General features: G+C 42.0%; 1 protein-coding gene across 3 annotated transcripts in view; it reads left to right on the top strand.

Moving 5' to 3' along the window:
• Nucleotides 1-1,002: 1,002 nt before the first annotated feature.
• Nucleotides 1,003-15,244, top strand: part of LOC136712607 (somatomedin-B and thrombospondin type-1 domain-containing protein) — a 30,484-nt gene continuing 16,242 nt past the window's right edge. Inside the window, exon 1 of one of the 3 annotated variants that reach the window (XR_010804861.1) lies at nt 1,003-1,643. Coding sequence is in view for 2 of the 3 variants with exons in the window: in XM_066689272.1 (XP_066545369.1) it covers nt 1,394-1,643 (250 nt within the window). In the remaining variant the exon portion in view is untranslated. The remainder of the gene's footprint in view (nt 1,644-15,244) is intronic. The other 2 variants (XM_066689272.1, XM_066689273.1) reach the window with 2 other exon arrangements.

Here is a 15,244-nt window from a genome sequence, read left to right as displayed (position 1 = left end):
CAAACAGCTTTTTTTTTTTTTCTTCTTTCAAGTAGCCATACTCCATCACAAGAACCTGACCTATGTCAAGGTTTGGTTTGACATGTGTCTCAGTGGTCATTCCCTCCAAAACTGCCCCAAGAGCACCACTTTAAACTTCCACCAGACTATATCATCCCAACCCCAACCAATCACTGACCTGTGTTAACAAACGGAAATATGTGAAAGATTCAAAATGGCAATGGGCCAGACACATTGTAAAAAGAACAGAACACAGATGGACAAAGGAAGCCATCAAATGGATCCCAAGAGATTACAAAAGACCTAGAAGACGACCACATAAAAGATGGGAAGATGGAATAATAAACTTTGCAGGCATGACATGGAAAAGAGAAGCTGTAGATCAAAGCAAGTGGAGACATCTTGGGAAGCCTTCATCCAGCAGTGCATCGATGGGGTGATGGTGACGATATATATCTGAAGCACACGTAAATGGCTTGGATAGGGTTCGGTCTGTGTCGCCTGCTTCTGAAGATGTGATTGACCTGCTTGGTGCAAACAACTCTCAAGTTACAAATTCTAGGCTGTCAGTTGGTGTTGTGTAACTCAGCTCACAGTTCCTGCTTTCTGGTGCTCTCTATGACTATATCTTTCATTATCCAACACTCTACTTCACTCTACCCACACTGTTGTGTAACTTTAATAGCAGAGTAGGAAATAATATTTGTGATTTGATATTGCTTAAGAGAGGCTTGTTATCCCAGCCTATGTAATTGCCTTCTGTATTAAATATAAAATGAGTGAGATTAAATAAGATTCAGCAGCATACTGTAAATGTAACTGGCTATTAGCTTAGCTGTGTCAACTCTAAGCTGTAATGTTACAATGTGGGCGACATTAACAGTAACTGACCCCAGGGACACACACAGCAGAGAGAATAGGAGGCGGGCCTCATTAAAACCCACACACCAATGATACTCCAGAGAGGCGGCGCTGTGATCAGACCCGTGTCCAGACCCCTGGGAAAGAGGAGAGGAAAATAAAATTTAAAAAAGGGCAGGACACATCCCAAACCGGCAGTGTGAGCTCCCGGTCGGACACACACAAGCAAAGGGAAAATTAATAAAGGATATCAAGGGAAATCCGTTGCACTAACCTCACATACGCAACAAGTCCACGATTTCGCTCATTGTGACTTTTGAATGTGAACAGACTTACTCCAAAACGCATTGGCTGGCATATGATTTGGTCAACGGGGAATTCAAGCAGGGAATAGAAATTGAGACCTAAGCAATGTCATTCCTGGCGTTTTGCATGCGGTAGTTTTGACTGTATTGAACTTTATTATTGTGGCGCATTCTCAAGTGGCGCAGTGACATCTTAGCAGTGCAAGTCCTCACACACCTTGGACACTATGGGCGCAACGGGTCCCTTCCCAGGATGCTACGGGATGCTTGCATGTGGATTTCTGACCATTTTTATGGGGATATTTCTTCAATGGGCAGAAGCCGGCTGTGCCAAAAGGGAAAACCCCAAGTGCTGCACCGGGCGCAATAACGAGTGCTACGAGCTCAGCCGCAGAAAGAGCGTCTGCTACTGTGACACCTACTGCCAGAAAACCGGCGACTGCTGCGAGGACTACCAGCCCGTCTGTCAGATATCTGGTGAGTTGCTCGCTCTGTTTTAACAGTGAGATTGATGATTGTTTTTTGGCACATTTTGGGGGGTTGTTGATTGCGATTTGCTGAGGAAACGTTTGATGGGAGACCAGCTTTTGGAGCGACTGCGAGGTTGCGCAGCATGCAGTGATTGCGAACAGGTGATCCGATATTTTCAAATATATCCTTTCCAACAAAAAACGAAAAACAATTTCAATTAAGTGCAGATGTTTGGTGGCATATGGTCACTTTCTGCGACACAGTGTTCATTTTCTGCGGTATTGATAGGTAAATGGAGCGAGTTAGGGACTTGCAATTCTTTACCCAGAGGATAATGTCCCGTTTTCCCCGATAGGAGTCGCTGTTTCACCTACAGTCTGTGCGGACAGACGCGGTGGCGCAACTTTGTCACACTAATGTTGGCATGAGAATGAATAGTTCATTTGTATTGATATTTGATTCTGTTTTAATCATTTGACATTGGGGTTATTAACGTTTTATTTTCAAACACACGTCCTGCTTGCATGTATGGATGCCTCTCTCTAAAGAGAATAAAGATAAATGCAGTTTTGTTTTCCTTGTAGAGTACCTCACATTGTTTCTATAAAAAATAAATATAACAAAATATGCACCAGAAGATATGCTGACAGGAAATTGTAATGCCTAAGAGAGAGTCTACACCAGGAAAATGTTTATATGTACAAACACATAACCAGAGTGTGAGCAAGGAGGGTATTGGTAAACTGCCACAATGTGTGAAACGGTACACAGTGTAACACAACTGTGTGCCGAATAATACAAATCTCTTGTGGTTTTCTTTCTTCCCTGTAGGAGTGAAACTAGTTTGTGTGTGTGTGTGTGGATGGCAAAGGGTGGAAAAAACCTACTTCTTTAACAGTGCTGGCCCAGTGACAAGGTGCTTCCTTAACTTCTAGAGGGCCTCCATCAGAGCCTCCTTTTGCTGATGAGAGTTGGAGGAAAGATAGTGAGGAACTTAATAGTAAAGTTGTTCTGTCTGTGGTATGTGAGGGGGAGTATCTCAGTAGTAGCAGTGTGTTGGTAATAACAATATTGAACTCTGAATTCCTATGGTGGACAATATGGTGTCAGTATTTAAAAAGGCATTTTTTCAAAAGTAAAGTGTTATCCCCTAAGTGATGTATGTACTGTGTGTATATATATATATATATATATATATATATATATATATATATATATATATATATATATATATATATATATTCATATTAAGCTATTAAATCCACCCACACAACCCCCAACCCCTCCTCCTGTTTTGTCTAGTCCAATATTGGAAATATTTCTAAAATAGGGCCTTTACATCCATGAAATGTGAACAGCCAGTGAATTTAATATGTAGTCTGAAAAGGTTTGAAGTATTTTTTTTTTAACTGCGTTGTAATGATGTGTTGCCTTTGTCTGAACCTCCACAAGTCAGACGACTGTGATTTCATCGAGAGATCCGTATTCCTTCGAAGCCCGGCAGATTCAAAATGGCGTCTGTAGCTGTGACAAGGGTGCTTGAGTGACTGGGGGGTGAGGGGTAGTTGGGGGAGCGGCGGGCTCTGCCATTGTACTTTTGTCCCTTTATTAGTGATGCTTGACAATCCTGAGAAATGTATGGAGCTCTTGACTTTTGCCCTTAGGGTAGATTTCCCTGTGTCTCCTGGAAAAATCGAATGCCAGCTCCCAGTCATGCGTGCAGAATTAACATTTCAGACAGCAGTAATGGTGTCCTGTGAAACTGCAGCCCCACTGCAGCATGTACTTAGCCCATTTTTTGATTGGGCTGCAGTTACACAGGACAACAATGATTGACGGGTAAGCTGATGGAACAATCTTAAGGAAAAGGTACCTTTCTTGAAACAGGCAGGAAATACGAATATCTGCATCCAACAAACGCCAAATGACTGAATGAATGACGCAATCGCAGATTACCACTGCCAGTACCTTCTTCTTCTTCTGCGGTGGATTGGCACAGACAAGATGAGATGCAATACATTTCTATTGCATGTCTTTAGAAGCCTGTAGCGAGAGAAGGGAGAGCTGTCATGTGAGTATTACTCAGTCAGCTGTCCGGTAAATGACTGTGAAATCTCTATTAATGAATGATGCTGCAGAAAGACAGAGAGCAGACATCTCCCACAGGATCACACTGACTAACCTGCAGAAAGGCAGTCGCCAATTCTTCTGGAATTCAGACTATAAACGAATGACTCATAGGTCTTTGTTTTCACCATCTGTTTAATTCCCAGTCTGGCAATATTCTGTTACATCCACTTAGTGAAAAGACTTGTGATTTCTCCAAATGGCTTCATTCCCAAATAGAAAAGATTAAACAAATATTGTATATTAAAAAAACACCCTCAACTTCTCAAATATTCTAATATTTTGCTTTGTACAAGCTACAATATACTGCAAATCCAGTGCATACTTTATCTCTTAAATTGAATGTGCTACAATGAAAATGACAGGTCAAATGCTCCCCTGCAGTGTTATTTTTATGGCTGTGTGTAAAGACTAAATATTAGCACATGCTCGACATGTGTGGGTTGTGCAGATATTGAAATTTGTCCTGCGTAGAAGGTAAATAAACTTTTTTTTTTTCTGGAAAATCTCAGTACTTCCTGATATATATCATGGCAATTAATACATTATTGTTATTATTAGTAGTCGTAATTAGTAATGCTTTCAAGTATACTTTTAAACACAAATATAAGTTAGTCATATACAATTCTCTTAGGGACAGGACACTATCTGGAAGGAGAACTGAGTCTATTTTCTGTCAGTCCGTTCAGAATCGTTGGAAAACCCTGGCTGTGTTTCCCACTGCGTGTGGTTTCCCCTTGCTGAATTCAGTACTATATAAGGTAATAAAAGCAATTTATGGACACCATCAATTGGATGTACACCAAAGATGGCTGGGAAGAAGGATCTTGTGTGAGCTGAGTGCGCTGTTAATGCGAGGCCTGAACTGTTTAGGTACACCCAGAGTTCACCTATTCCCAGAGCCAACACTTTTACACTTAAGAATTGCAGATGAATCTTGAAATGAAATTCACAGCAATTTACACACATTGAATCATGTTTGTTTTGCCCCTCACCCCCACAGCTTTGGCAGGCAGAAGCTTTATTTAATTTCATTAATTTGTGAAAAATATGTTGGGAGAGAAGCCAGTAATCAAACCTTCATCGTAATCCCGTCCAAAAATGGTTCCCAACACATTGTTTTGGCTCTTGTCTTTTTAATAAAACCACGCTTTATCGCTGTACTCACTGTAAATACAGTGTGTACGTAAGCAATGCTGGAACCTCGCCAGCACCTTTCATGCAGAGCTAAGGAAAGTCTTGATTGCATTATTCTGAATACTATAAGCGTGTCTGCAGATTAGTTTGCTTGCCCAATCTATGTAGTGCTAGTTCTCTCAAAAGACCAGACAGGGTTTTTCACAATAAGTTCCATATGTGAATTGGAAATTAAACTCAGATTGACATACCCTGCTGTGATTTGTGCAGAATAAAGCATGTTGGATCATGTGTCTGAAGTTTCCCTGTGACACTTCTCATTTTAATGCTGCATTGCAATGGACACAGCTTCAACATACAGGGCTCTCTATTCGTGAAACTCCTTCCATAATTCAATAAGAGCTGGGGCCAATTTGAACTGTACTTCAGCTATGTATTAATGCATATAATTGACCACTCTGGCTTTGTACACACTTTGAATTGCTCTCCCTGTAACTCTTTAGATGGCTATATTCTGTTGTGTTGTAATTGGTTGTATACTATTGTATTGATTACACTTTCTTTAAAAAAACATTGCTTACCAGTTGCAAAAGGGCTTGGGCTACAAGCTTATATACAAGGTCAAATCACATACAGCAGAGGAATGTTGCAGTTAATGTAAGTGGAGATATTGACCAGAATGTGATGGAATCGGTGTGTGGTCGTGCATTAGTGTGCTGTGTTTTGTTTGTTGTCTGTTTAACTCAATCTGTTGATCTCTCCTCAGTTGAACACCTTGGCACAGCTTCTAGGATACAAGAATCGGTTTGTCAGACACTGGGCACTTAGGGATCAGCAAACAGAATGTGTTTGGTCTTATTTTTATGAGTGGCAGATGAAAGGTGAAGATGTTACCCTAATTAAAAAGGTCCATCCACTGTGTTGAACATCACAACAGAGCAAACAACATCTATGGCACTTCAGGGCAGTAAATTCAGTGTCAGTGAAGCTGACTGGTGTTTATTTTAGACGTCTTGACGAGCTGTTGAACCCCTTCCCACTCCACACCATCTCTGTGGAATATTTTTCCAAATATCTTAATCTTCTAGTGATTTGCCTTTCATGAGTCATTGAACCTGTAATTCAAGTGGAAACTCCTTATTGAATACCATTGCATAATCTGTTTGTAGATGCATTGTATATGAATCTGTGATTTAATAAAAACTCATGGGAAAGGTACCTGCCCTCCCGCCTCACCCCCACCGAACACAGTTAAACATTTCCCATTACCATTAGGTGTAGCATGGTACTGTGACCATATTGAAGGTGATGGAAGCAAGGAGACACTCCTGGACATTGTGTTAGTCCTATAGAGTTATGGATTTCTTGAAGATTCACATGGTGTTCGTAAAACCGGAAGGCTTTCTTTACACAACACAGTGTGCTTGTGTAGGTTTTCTTCTTCCACTCCTAATCTCGGGTCCGCTTGGTTCATGACCGTTTGCAGCTGGTTAATTTTTTGCAATGTGTTTTGTCTTTTTATTTGTTTAGCTTTTCTTAATGAGCAGAATGCCAGTGATGCAGGAGACCTGAGAATCAGTTGCTGTCCAGGTGAGCTGTATCATAATGCAGCCTGGTGCTGGTGCTGGTGCTCGTCATGGTGGTGGTGGTGGTGGTGGGCTAGAGGGGGCTGGAGCGGGCTGGAGCTCACACTAAACTCCCTTGAAACTGCTGCCCATAACAGCTTTCCATTTTATCTCTCTCTCTCTCTCTCTCTCTCTCTAGCTCTCTCTGTCTGGGTAAATGGTCTCTCAAGCCTGGATAATAGCTCCATGTACTCTGGAGGTTTTTTCTCTTCGCTCAAGCTTGTGTCACACACTTTTAATGTAGGAGCAGCATGTGCCCAAATACCAACCATTGTATTTCACTCTGCTCTCAACCACAAGACATGCACCTCAATAATAATAATAATATTGTCTTTGATGGTTTAATTTAGAACAGTTACCATGGACAAAAGACTACAAGTGCATTAACTTTCTTTTATAGCAAAGGATATTAAATTAAAATGGAAAAATGCTGGGTTAAAGGAAAAGGATGTGCTGTCTGTACAGCCACCAGAGACTCGAGGCCACTGGTTGAGTGCATACTGAACGCCAGGGCACTGGGACATCGCGTGGAAGAAGAGGCGCATGCTGCCTGTAGTAGCAGCTGCTAATGAGTACAGGGGAACAATGCCGACACTGCCTCTCGGTGGCCGACCTGATTTTTCTGTTGACTCACCACCTCTGTAAACTTGGCTTTGACCTCTGACCCCCCACAGGATCAACACAATAAGCCCGGCATTACAATGGAGATGGTATCGGTCTCGTTTTCATTCATGTCCCTCGGGAGTGGTCTTGTCAGCAGGACTGGCCTGTGAAGGAGGTTCAGAGCACAATGCCTGAGTGTGACAGGATTGGCGGGCGGGTGTGCAGCAGGTTGACAGTGTTGGTGCTTCAGTTGAGATTTACAGGAACTGACCAATTCTGGCACTGTGAAGAGTGGAGGGTGCGGTCTGATAATGCCTTTGTTTGCATACGTGACAAGGAAGCCATAAGCCTGCACACACCCACTTTTAGTTTTACACACATTTAAGGCCCTGATGGTCATGCTTGATTAATGAACATGAGAGACTAAACTAGTACGTTAGGCTGAGGGTCACCGTAGACCAGCTCAGCAGATAAATAAACAACAATAAATATCTACTCTCCACTGAAAAGCATCAGCACCATCACAACTAAGGCCAGCAGCCAGGGTTTGGACAAAATCAAATCGTATTGTAGCAGTGGATTAAAAACAAAACATTTTCATACTTGTCAGGTAGAGCAGTTTTCAGAAACATCTAAACACTTTGCAGTGCGACCTGCAGTAAAGTTCAGCTGTGAAGGCAGTACCTTCACAGAACCTGCCCTGCCAAATCACCATCTCTAACAAGATAATCTGATTCCCTTTCACTGTGAGGAACTCTGAAGAGAAAGGATTGGACCCTTTCTTTTATTTCCCTCTTGACCATAGTAAAATATTGTGTTTTGTATTAAGTGTATTGGATGGTTGCCTAGCTTGGGAAAGTGACAAATTCTCAAACAGACATAGAAAATAATCAGTTTTGTTTTCCCCAGCAGCAGGCTAAAGTTCTCCGCATTGCTTTTAGAGTGACTTGCCCACTAAGGAGGCAAGTTAAATGTCAAGTGGTTGAGCAGACTGGAGCGCTGCTGGAAGAAATTACTATAGGCCAAGTGTTTGCAAAAAATATATACAAAATTTGATCACATCTGTGAAAGCACAATAGGTTTTGAAAATGTTGTGTGTGACTAAACGCTACAAAAGTTCACCAAAAGCAAACTTCACTGGAAGCACATAATTAATATCGTTCAGTTGTTTCACCTTTATGTGAGAAAGGAATGACAAAGGGATCTTTCCAAAGTGTGAGATTCCTTGAGCTGCTAGAGTGCCACACATTCACAACACTGGTATCAGTTTGTGATCCTTAGGTGAAATTCTGAGGAATGGTGTTTTTCTGTTTTTGGCAAGAACGAGGCTGGGGGGAAGAAGACAAACTTCTGAGGGGAATTTTCATAGCTCTTTTTATTTTACAGGTGAACTCCTCAATGTCTTTGCAGAATTAAGAAAGATGGCTGTGTATTAAAACATATTTAATGCTAAAGGGTGTGTACAAGAGGAATTACACTGCGGCTTAGACCAGAAAGCTTGAAGGACTTTATTGGTATATCATCTCAGTTTAAGTTTCCTTATAAAAATACAGTTTTCCACCTACCTACTGTTTTAGTGTTTTGTGCCTGCCGCGATGTATTTGTCCAACTATTGAGAGAGCACTGAACATTAATGTATCTGAACACCCCTGCAGCGTGTTGAGAAATGACTTCATCAGTGGAATGGCTGTTTTGAGAAAGACCAGATCTATGACTCCTCTACAGAGCTATTTTTCTGTACCAGCTTGACATTTTCCCACTCGTGACCCTTAGATGTTACAGCAATTAAAGACTGACAGAGATAGTCCAGCTGCCGGGCGTGGCCGGCTGCAATCTTGCAGAGTTAATTTTCAGTCCACGGTAGTGTAGCATGTAAGAGATCCAGGCCTGAGCAGTACTCCTCTAGGATGTGTAGTCAGTTGCATGTGATTTAATCATACATTTTTTTGTAGTAAAGTACAGAACATGAGCAGGGCAGAAAAGTTATACCTTGAAGCAAAACACATTGAGACACTATGAGATGTAAAGGATTGCCTGACAATGCCAGGAAATAAAGAAACAGTCCAGTGAATGTTAGAACACTTTAGACCCCTCTCGATGTACCTGTGGCTTATTGCGTTTTTTTCCCAGTGTGTCAGAAGCAGAGATCCGTGTGGACAACTGTGTGCGGAAAGCCCTGTGATGTGTGTGTGTGGGCGCGTTAATTGTGATGTGTGTTGGAGCCGGTGGGAAAGGGGATTTCCTGCGTCGCCAGGGGAGGTCGCTGCCAGCAGGTGTTTGTAATCCAATAGTGTCAGAAAAGATGAAAGGTGTGCCGAGCCCACCAGTGGTGTACTGTTGGACATGGGAGTTGTGCAGAACAGCACTACATCCTGGGACTGGGGCACCACTCCTAGGCTGGAGTGGAGGAAATCTGGGGCCATAGTCCAATATGTGTAAACCTTTTGTTGTTTTTAGAGAATCTGAAGATAAATCAAATTATTTTACTTCAAGGCCTCTGATTGATTGTTTAATGTAAAATACTACATCTAATAAAACAGTATCAAGGCCTCGGATTTGTTTCTAGGTACATATCTAGGTTTCTAGGTACCTTCCTCCCCAGTTTCATGGTACACATCTACCCCTGGCTTTTCGCTGCAGTCTCATTCCTCCTGTCAAAGAATAACAACTGCCAAGCTCGTTAAGGGTTCTATTTAGTCAAAATTTAAATTTTTCTCTTTTAATGGATCCAATTGCTTTGTCTCCTCATATTTTTCACCCTTCTAAGTAGGATATAATGTATTATTTATTTGAATCAGTGTAAGCAGTGAGGCTCAGAAAACCTGCTATTTTTAACTTGCCCTGGCCTGTTGCCCACCTCTGTGTTTATATAGTTTTGGGCTGAGATTAATGTGAGAGCCGTGAGGGTGTTTGGCTGAGGCTTAAGGATTGTTTTTACTGCTCCTGTTTACAAACTCTGGCAGGTGAGAGTGTGGTGTATAAATGCAGCCAGAGAGTACATCGTCACAGCGCTGCTTCGCTGGTTCCTCCCAGGGTGCTTCTGTAAGCTGGACCACATTCTGAGCTGAAGTCAGCATTACTTGTCACAAAATAAAACAATTTTTTGCTATTAATATGGATAACCCTCTTCCTCTGACAACAGATGAGCTACATTTGCTTACAGAGCTGCTAGAGTCTTAGCTGCTAGTTGTCATTGTGTTCATATTTAATTGGTAACTTCTGCTAAAACTCCTCTACAGTTGTCATGTTGCCCTAACATTGGCAAAAATGTCTGCCTCTGCTTGCATTCATGACTTTACCATACATCTCTAGGTACTCCAGCGCCCAAAGGCTGGAATGGTCATCTCCATGTAGGCAGGGAGAGAAAGCGGCCAAGTTGAATTTCTCAGTCATCGACACTCATTAGAACTGTGATCTCTTACCGCATTAGTCGTGTTGTGATAATGACCTCTCTTACCCAATGCCCCCTTAGCGAATAAGAATGGAACAAAGAAAATTCCACAGAAAAGTGAAATTCCCCGTCTGAGACAATAGTCAAAACAATCCCATCATGCTGTGAAGCTTTCTTTTTTTGTGTGTGTGTAATCTCCAGTAAGGGCAACCTTGACTGTCTCTGTGTCTTTAAGGGAACATTGGAGGGAAGGAAAATAGTTGACAGTTAATGAAACATAAGAATGAAAACTGCAACCTTGGCTTCTATTGTAGTGATGATTAAACCACTTTGATAAATCTAAGGGCTTGCAAAGGTGCAGGTTGAGTAGTAGAGGTCCTGAAAAAAAATCTGTATCCCTTGTTGGTTTTGTCCAAGGCTATACCAACTGTGATCTTTGTTGTAAGTGGTACTCTATGAGTGCAATCAGCTTGGTGATGGAGGGAAAATACATCATTCCAGAATCCGAGCATAAAAAAACTAAAAGCCCCAAATAACTTAAAAACTTTGAAGCTTTAAAAAGTCCTTTCAAGTGGTTGTCTCTGTCAGGACAGGAGTTGTGTTTTAGCTGTCCTTGTGTGTTTAGCCACAGTGGTTCGCAGTGGGGCCCATGCTGTTTCCCGACCACTGGATATACCATTTTATTCAGAGGCATTGTTGCGTTTGTCAGTTGGCCAGTGACAAGCTTTGACACTGTTCCCACTGACCCCTCGACCAGCCAGATGAATGGGTTTGACTGCCGCAGGTATTAACGGGTCACAGCCATGCTTTTTTGTGAAAAACGTAGCCTTTCGCCGCTCCACAGTGAGCGACCGTGTGATGACAACCATTAAGGAGAGGCCCCTTGTTTGCAGCAGTGATAGTCTTTGTGTGGGGTTTGGCAGCAGTGTGGAGGGGTAAGACATTGCTTCACTTCAAAGGACCTCACCAAGGTCAGGGCTCCTGCTTAATGATATTGAGGCTGTGAAAGGGTGCTGATGTATAACGATAAGATCTATGGTGAAAGCTTGGTAGCATGTAAGGACTGAATAATTTACTAATTTGTTTTTCTTGTCCTGCTTTTTTATTTAGAGTTATTATTTTGGAGTAATGACCATTTAAACACGAACTATTGGATAGGTTTTTTTGTTTGTTTGTTTTTTTGAAATAGATACATTTTACAGCAAACATTCAAACTTGAAACCTCCCTCATTAGGAAATATGAGGACACAGTAAATGCGTTAGCTGTGATATTGGGAGACAAAAGTTATCTAACTTTAAGGATTTTGTATTTATTTACAGCAGGCCCCTGATGTAGGACAATATTGTACACATTTATTTCCCACTATGCCTATTTTTTCCTCTTTTTGTTCTTGACCCCCTCCACCCACCCACTCTTCTTTATCACATGTGACAGATAAGCTCACGATAGGCCTCTTAAACCGTTTGACTTTTGAGTCTGGGCTGAGGGATTGTGCCTGTGGATCGGGGGATCACATCAAGCAGCTCTGACACTCTGCTCTACAGGTGAAAGGTCAAGAGTTTGTTAAGACCCCCGGGAGAGAGGGACGCTGGGAAGCAGGGCGATCTCCCCTGGTATTCTGAAGGCTTGGGTAATTGAGGTTGTGGTGGAAATGGAGATGCCAAGGCCAAAGAGAACATGAAAGGAAAATGGCCTTTGTTGCACGAATGATTTTGTACAGTAATTGCTATAGCGCACAAGCAGCATTTTCCTTGGTAATCATTATTACCTACCAATTTCCTCCCTACGAAGCTGTCCGGAAAAAGAGGGACAGCTCAGACTGCAGCCAGCTATGGTGCAGATGTCGAGGTTCTTTGAAAGCACAAAAACATCATCTGTCCTTAATGATTCCCTTTGTCCTTGTCTAAAATGTCAAAGAAAGGAAAGGAAGAATGTCTTATTTAAGCCAATTGATGACTGGAATTGTACCACCGTGCGTTGAATGGTTTGTCATATGGACTAATGTCCTTTATGGTGGGTAAGCTGGGACCATCAAAGTTAATCACTTTGTGACCTGAGCTACATTGGACCTCTGGCCTCCAGGGGTGAAAGGTGAAGAATTAGAACCCTCAGTCAGCCGCGAGGATTCTTTCTGTTTTCCAATTGCAAAGGGAACATCTCAACTATTTGACACCGATTTGTTTGTTTGCAGGTCAACCAGATTAACAGGTTGTGACAGAGCCTTTTAAAACGTAATGAATAAATAATTACATAGGTAAAATATTTCCTATTTGTTTTGCTTTTTTATGCCTTAGTCTTAAATAAGCATTGTGTCACTTCTTCAGACTGCTTCGTGCATTGTGAAGGATCTGGGAAAGCCCGACGGAACCTTCTGCAGCAAATTTGCAGAACTAATCTGGAGGAATTTGAAAATTCCACAGTGGCTTTGTGTTCCAAAGTGTCATTCGGAGTTGATGAACAGGACCATGGGAACGGAGAATGGTCGGCCACTTGAAAGCTCAAGTGAAACTAACAGCCACATTTTCTGTGAAAATGTAATGCTGAATTCCTGAATCGTTTATTTAAGATGGAAAGCATTGCCCTACATGTGTACAATGAGATACGATAAATGTTCTACAGTTTTAGTATTTTGAGATTTTATTTTTGTTTGTTTGGTTTTAAGGTGGTCAACTCATACAGTGAGGGAAAAAAGTATTTGATCCCCTGCTGATTTTGTATGTTTGCCCACTGACAAAGAAATGATCAGTCTATAATTTTAATGGTAGGTGTATTTTAACAGTGAGAGACAGAATAACAACATAAAAATCCAGAAAAACGCATTTCAAAAAAATTATAAATTGATTTCCATGTTAATGAGGGAAATAAGTATTTGATCCCCTATCAATCAGCAAGATTTCTGGCTCCCAGGTGTCTTTTATACAGGTAACGAGCTGAGATTAGGATCACTCTCTTAAAGGGAGAGCTTCTAATCTCAGCTCGTTACCTGTATAAAAGACACCTGTCCACAGAAGCAATCAATCAATCAGATTCCAAACTCTCCACCATGGCCAAGACCAAAGAGCTGTCCAAGGATGTCCGAGGCAAGATTGTAGATCTACACAAGGCTGGAATGGGCTACAAGACCATCGCCAAGCAGCTTGGTGAGAAGGTGACAACAGTTGGTGCGATTATTCGCAAATGGAAGAAACACAAAATAACTGTCAGTCTCTCTCGATCTGGGGCTCCATGCAAGATCTCACCTCGTGGAGTTTCAATGATCATGAGAACGGTGAGGAATCATCCCAGAACTACACGGGAGGATCTTGTTAATGATCTCAAGGCAGCTGGGACCATAGTCACCAAGAAAACAATTGGTAACACACTATGCCGTGAAGGACTGAAATCCTGCAGCGCCCGCAAGGTCCCCCTGCTCAAGAACGCACATGTACAGGCACGTCTGAAGTTTGCCAACATCTGATGATTCAGAGGAGAACTTGGTGAAAGTGTTGTGGTCAGATCTCGAGCTCAAAATCAAGCTCTTTGGCATCAACTCAACTCGCTGTGTTTGGAGGAGGAGGAATGACCCCAAGAACACCATCCCCACCGTCAAACATGGAGGTGGAAACATTATGCTTTGGGGGTGTTTTTCTGCTAAGGGGACAGGACAACTGCACCGCATCAAAGGGACGATGGACAGGGCCATGTACCGTCAAATCTTGGGTGAGAACCTCCTTCCCTCAGCCAGGGCATTGAAAATGGGTCGTGGATGGGTATTCCAGCATGACAATGACCCAAAACACACAGCCAAGGCAACAAAGGAGTGGCTCAAGAAGAAGCACATTAAGGTCCTGGAGTGGCCTAGCCAGTCTCCAGACCTTAATCCTATAGAAAATCTGTGGAGGGAGCTGAAGGTTCGAGTTGCCAAACGTCAGCCTCGAGACCTTAATGACTTGGAGAGGATCTGCAAAGAGGAGTGGGACAAAATCCCTCCTTAGATGTGTGCAAACCTGGTGGCCAACTACAAGAAACGTCTGACCTCTGTGATTGCCAACAAGGGTTTTGCCACCAAGTACTAAGTCGAAGGGGTCAAATACTTATTTCCCTCATTAACATGCAAATCAATGTATAACTTTTTTGAAATGCGTTTTTCTGGATTTTTTTGTTGTTATTCTGATCATTTCTTTGTCAGTGGGCAAACGTACAAAATCAGCAGGGGATCAAATACTTTTTTCCCTCACTGTAGATATCATATGAAATACCATTTGGAAATAAATAAATCTTAAATAATCAGACCGCATGAAAAATTCAGTTTATAATATGATCCTAGACTAGTACATATCCTGTTCGGGAGATGTACAAAGCTGTGTTTTAGATTAGGGCTGACACCAAGTTCACCAGCCAGAGTATGACTGTTTTCCATCTTGTGGATGTAACTTTCTTGGCTGTAAATCACTCCTAGAAACGATGCCTGCCATTGACGGTTGACTGCAAATCCTCAGAGCAATACATCATACATGTCTTAAAACCACAACTGATCTTGTATGAAGTGAGACTCCAGAACACTGAGGGAGATGGAGGATGTCACCGTTGAGCTGAGGATTTACAGCAGAGTAGAGTAGGAGAACCAAATTGAAATACAGTCGTCTTACACGAGTCAAGGTCTCCACAGTGGTGTGATGTTACTTGATGATATATTTTTCATGTTTCATGACATGGTTTTTTAGGAATATTTTTCACACAAGGT

The sequence above is a fragment of the Amia ocellicauda genome, chromosome 17, assembly GCF_036373705.1.
Source record: "Amia ocellicauda isolate fAmiCal2 chromosome 17, fAmiCal2.hap1, whole genome shotgun sequence".
Lineage (NCBI taxonomy): Eukaryota > Metazoa > Chordata > Actinopteri > Amiiformes > Amiidae > Amia > Amia ocellicauda.
Note: the sequence above shows the minus strand (reverse complement) of the source record. Positions and strands in the feature narration are given on the sequence as shown.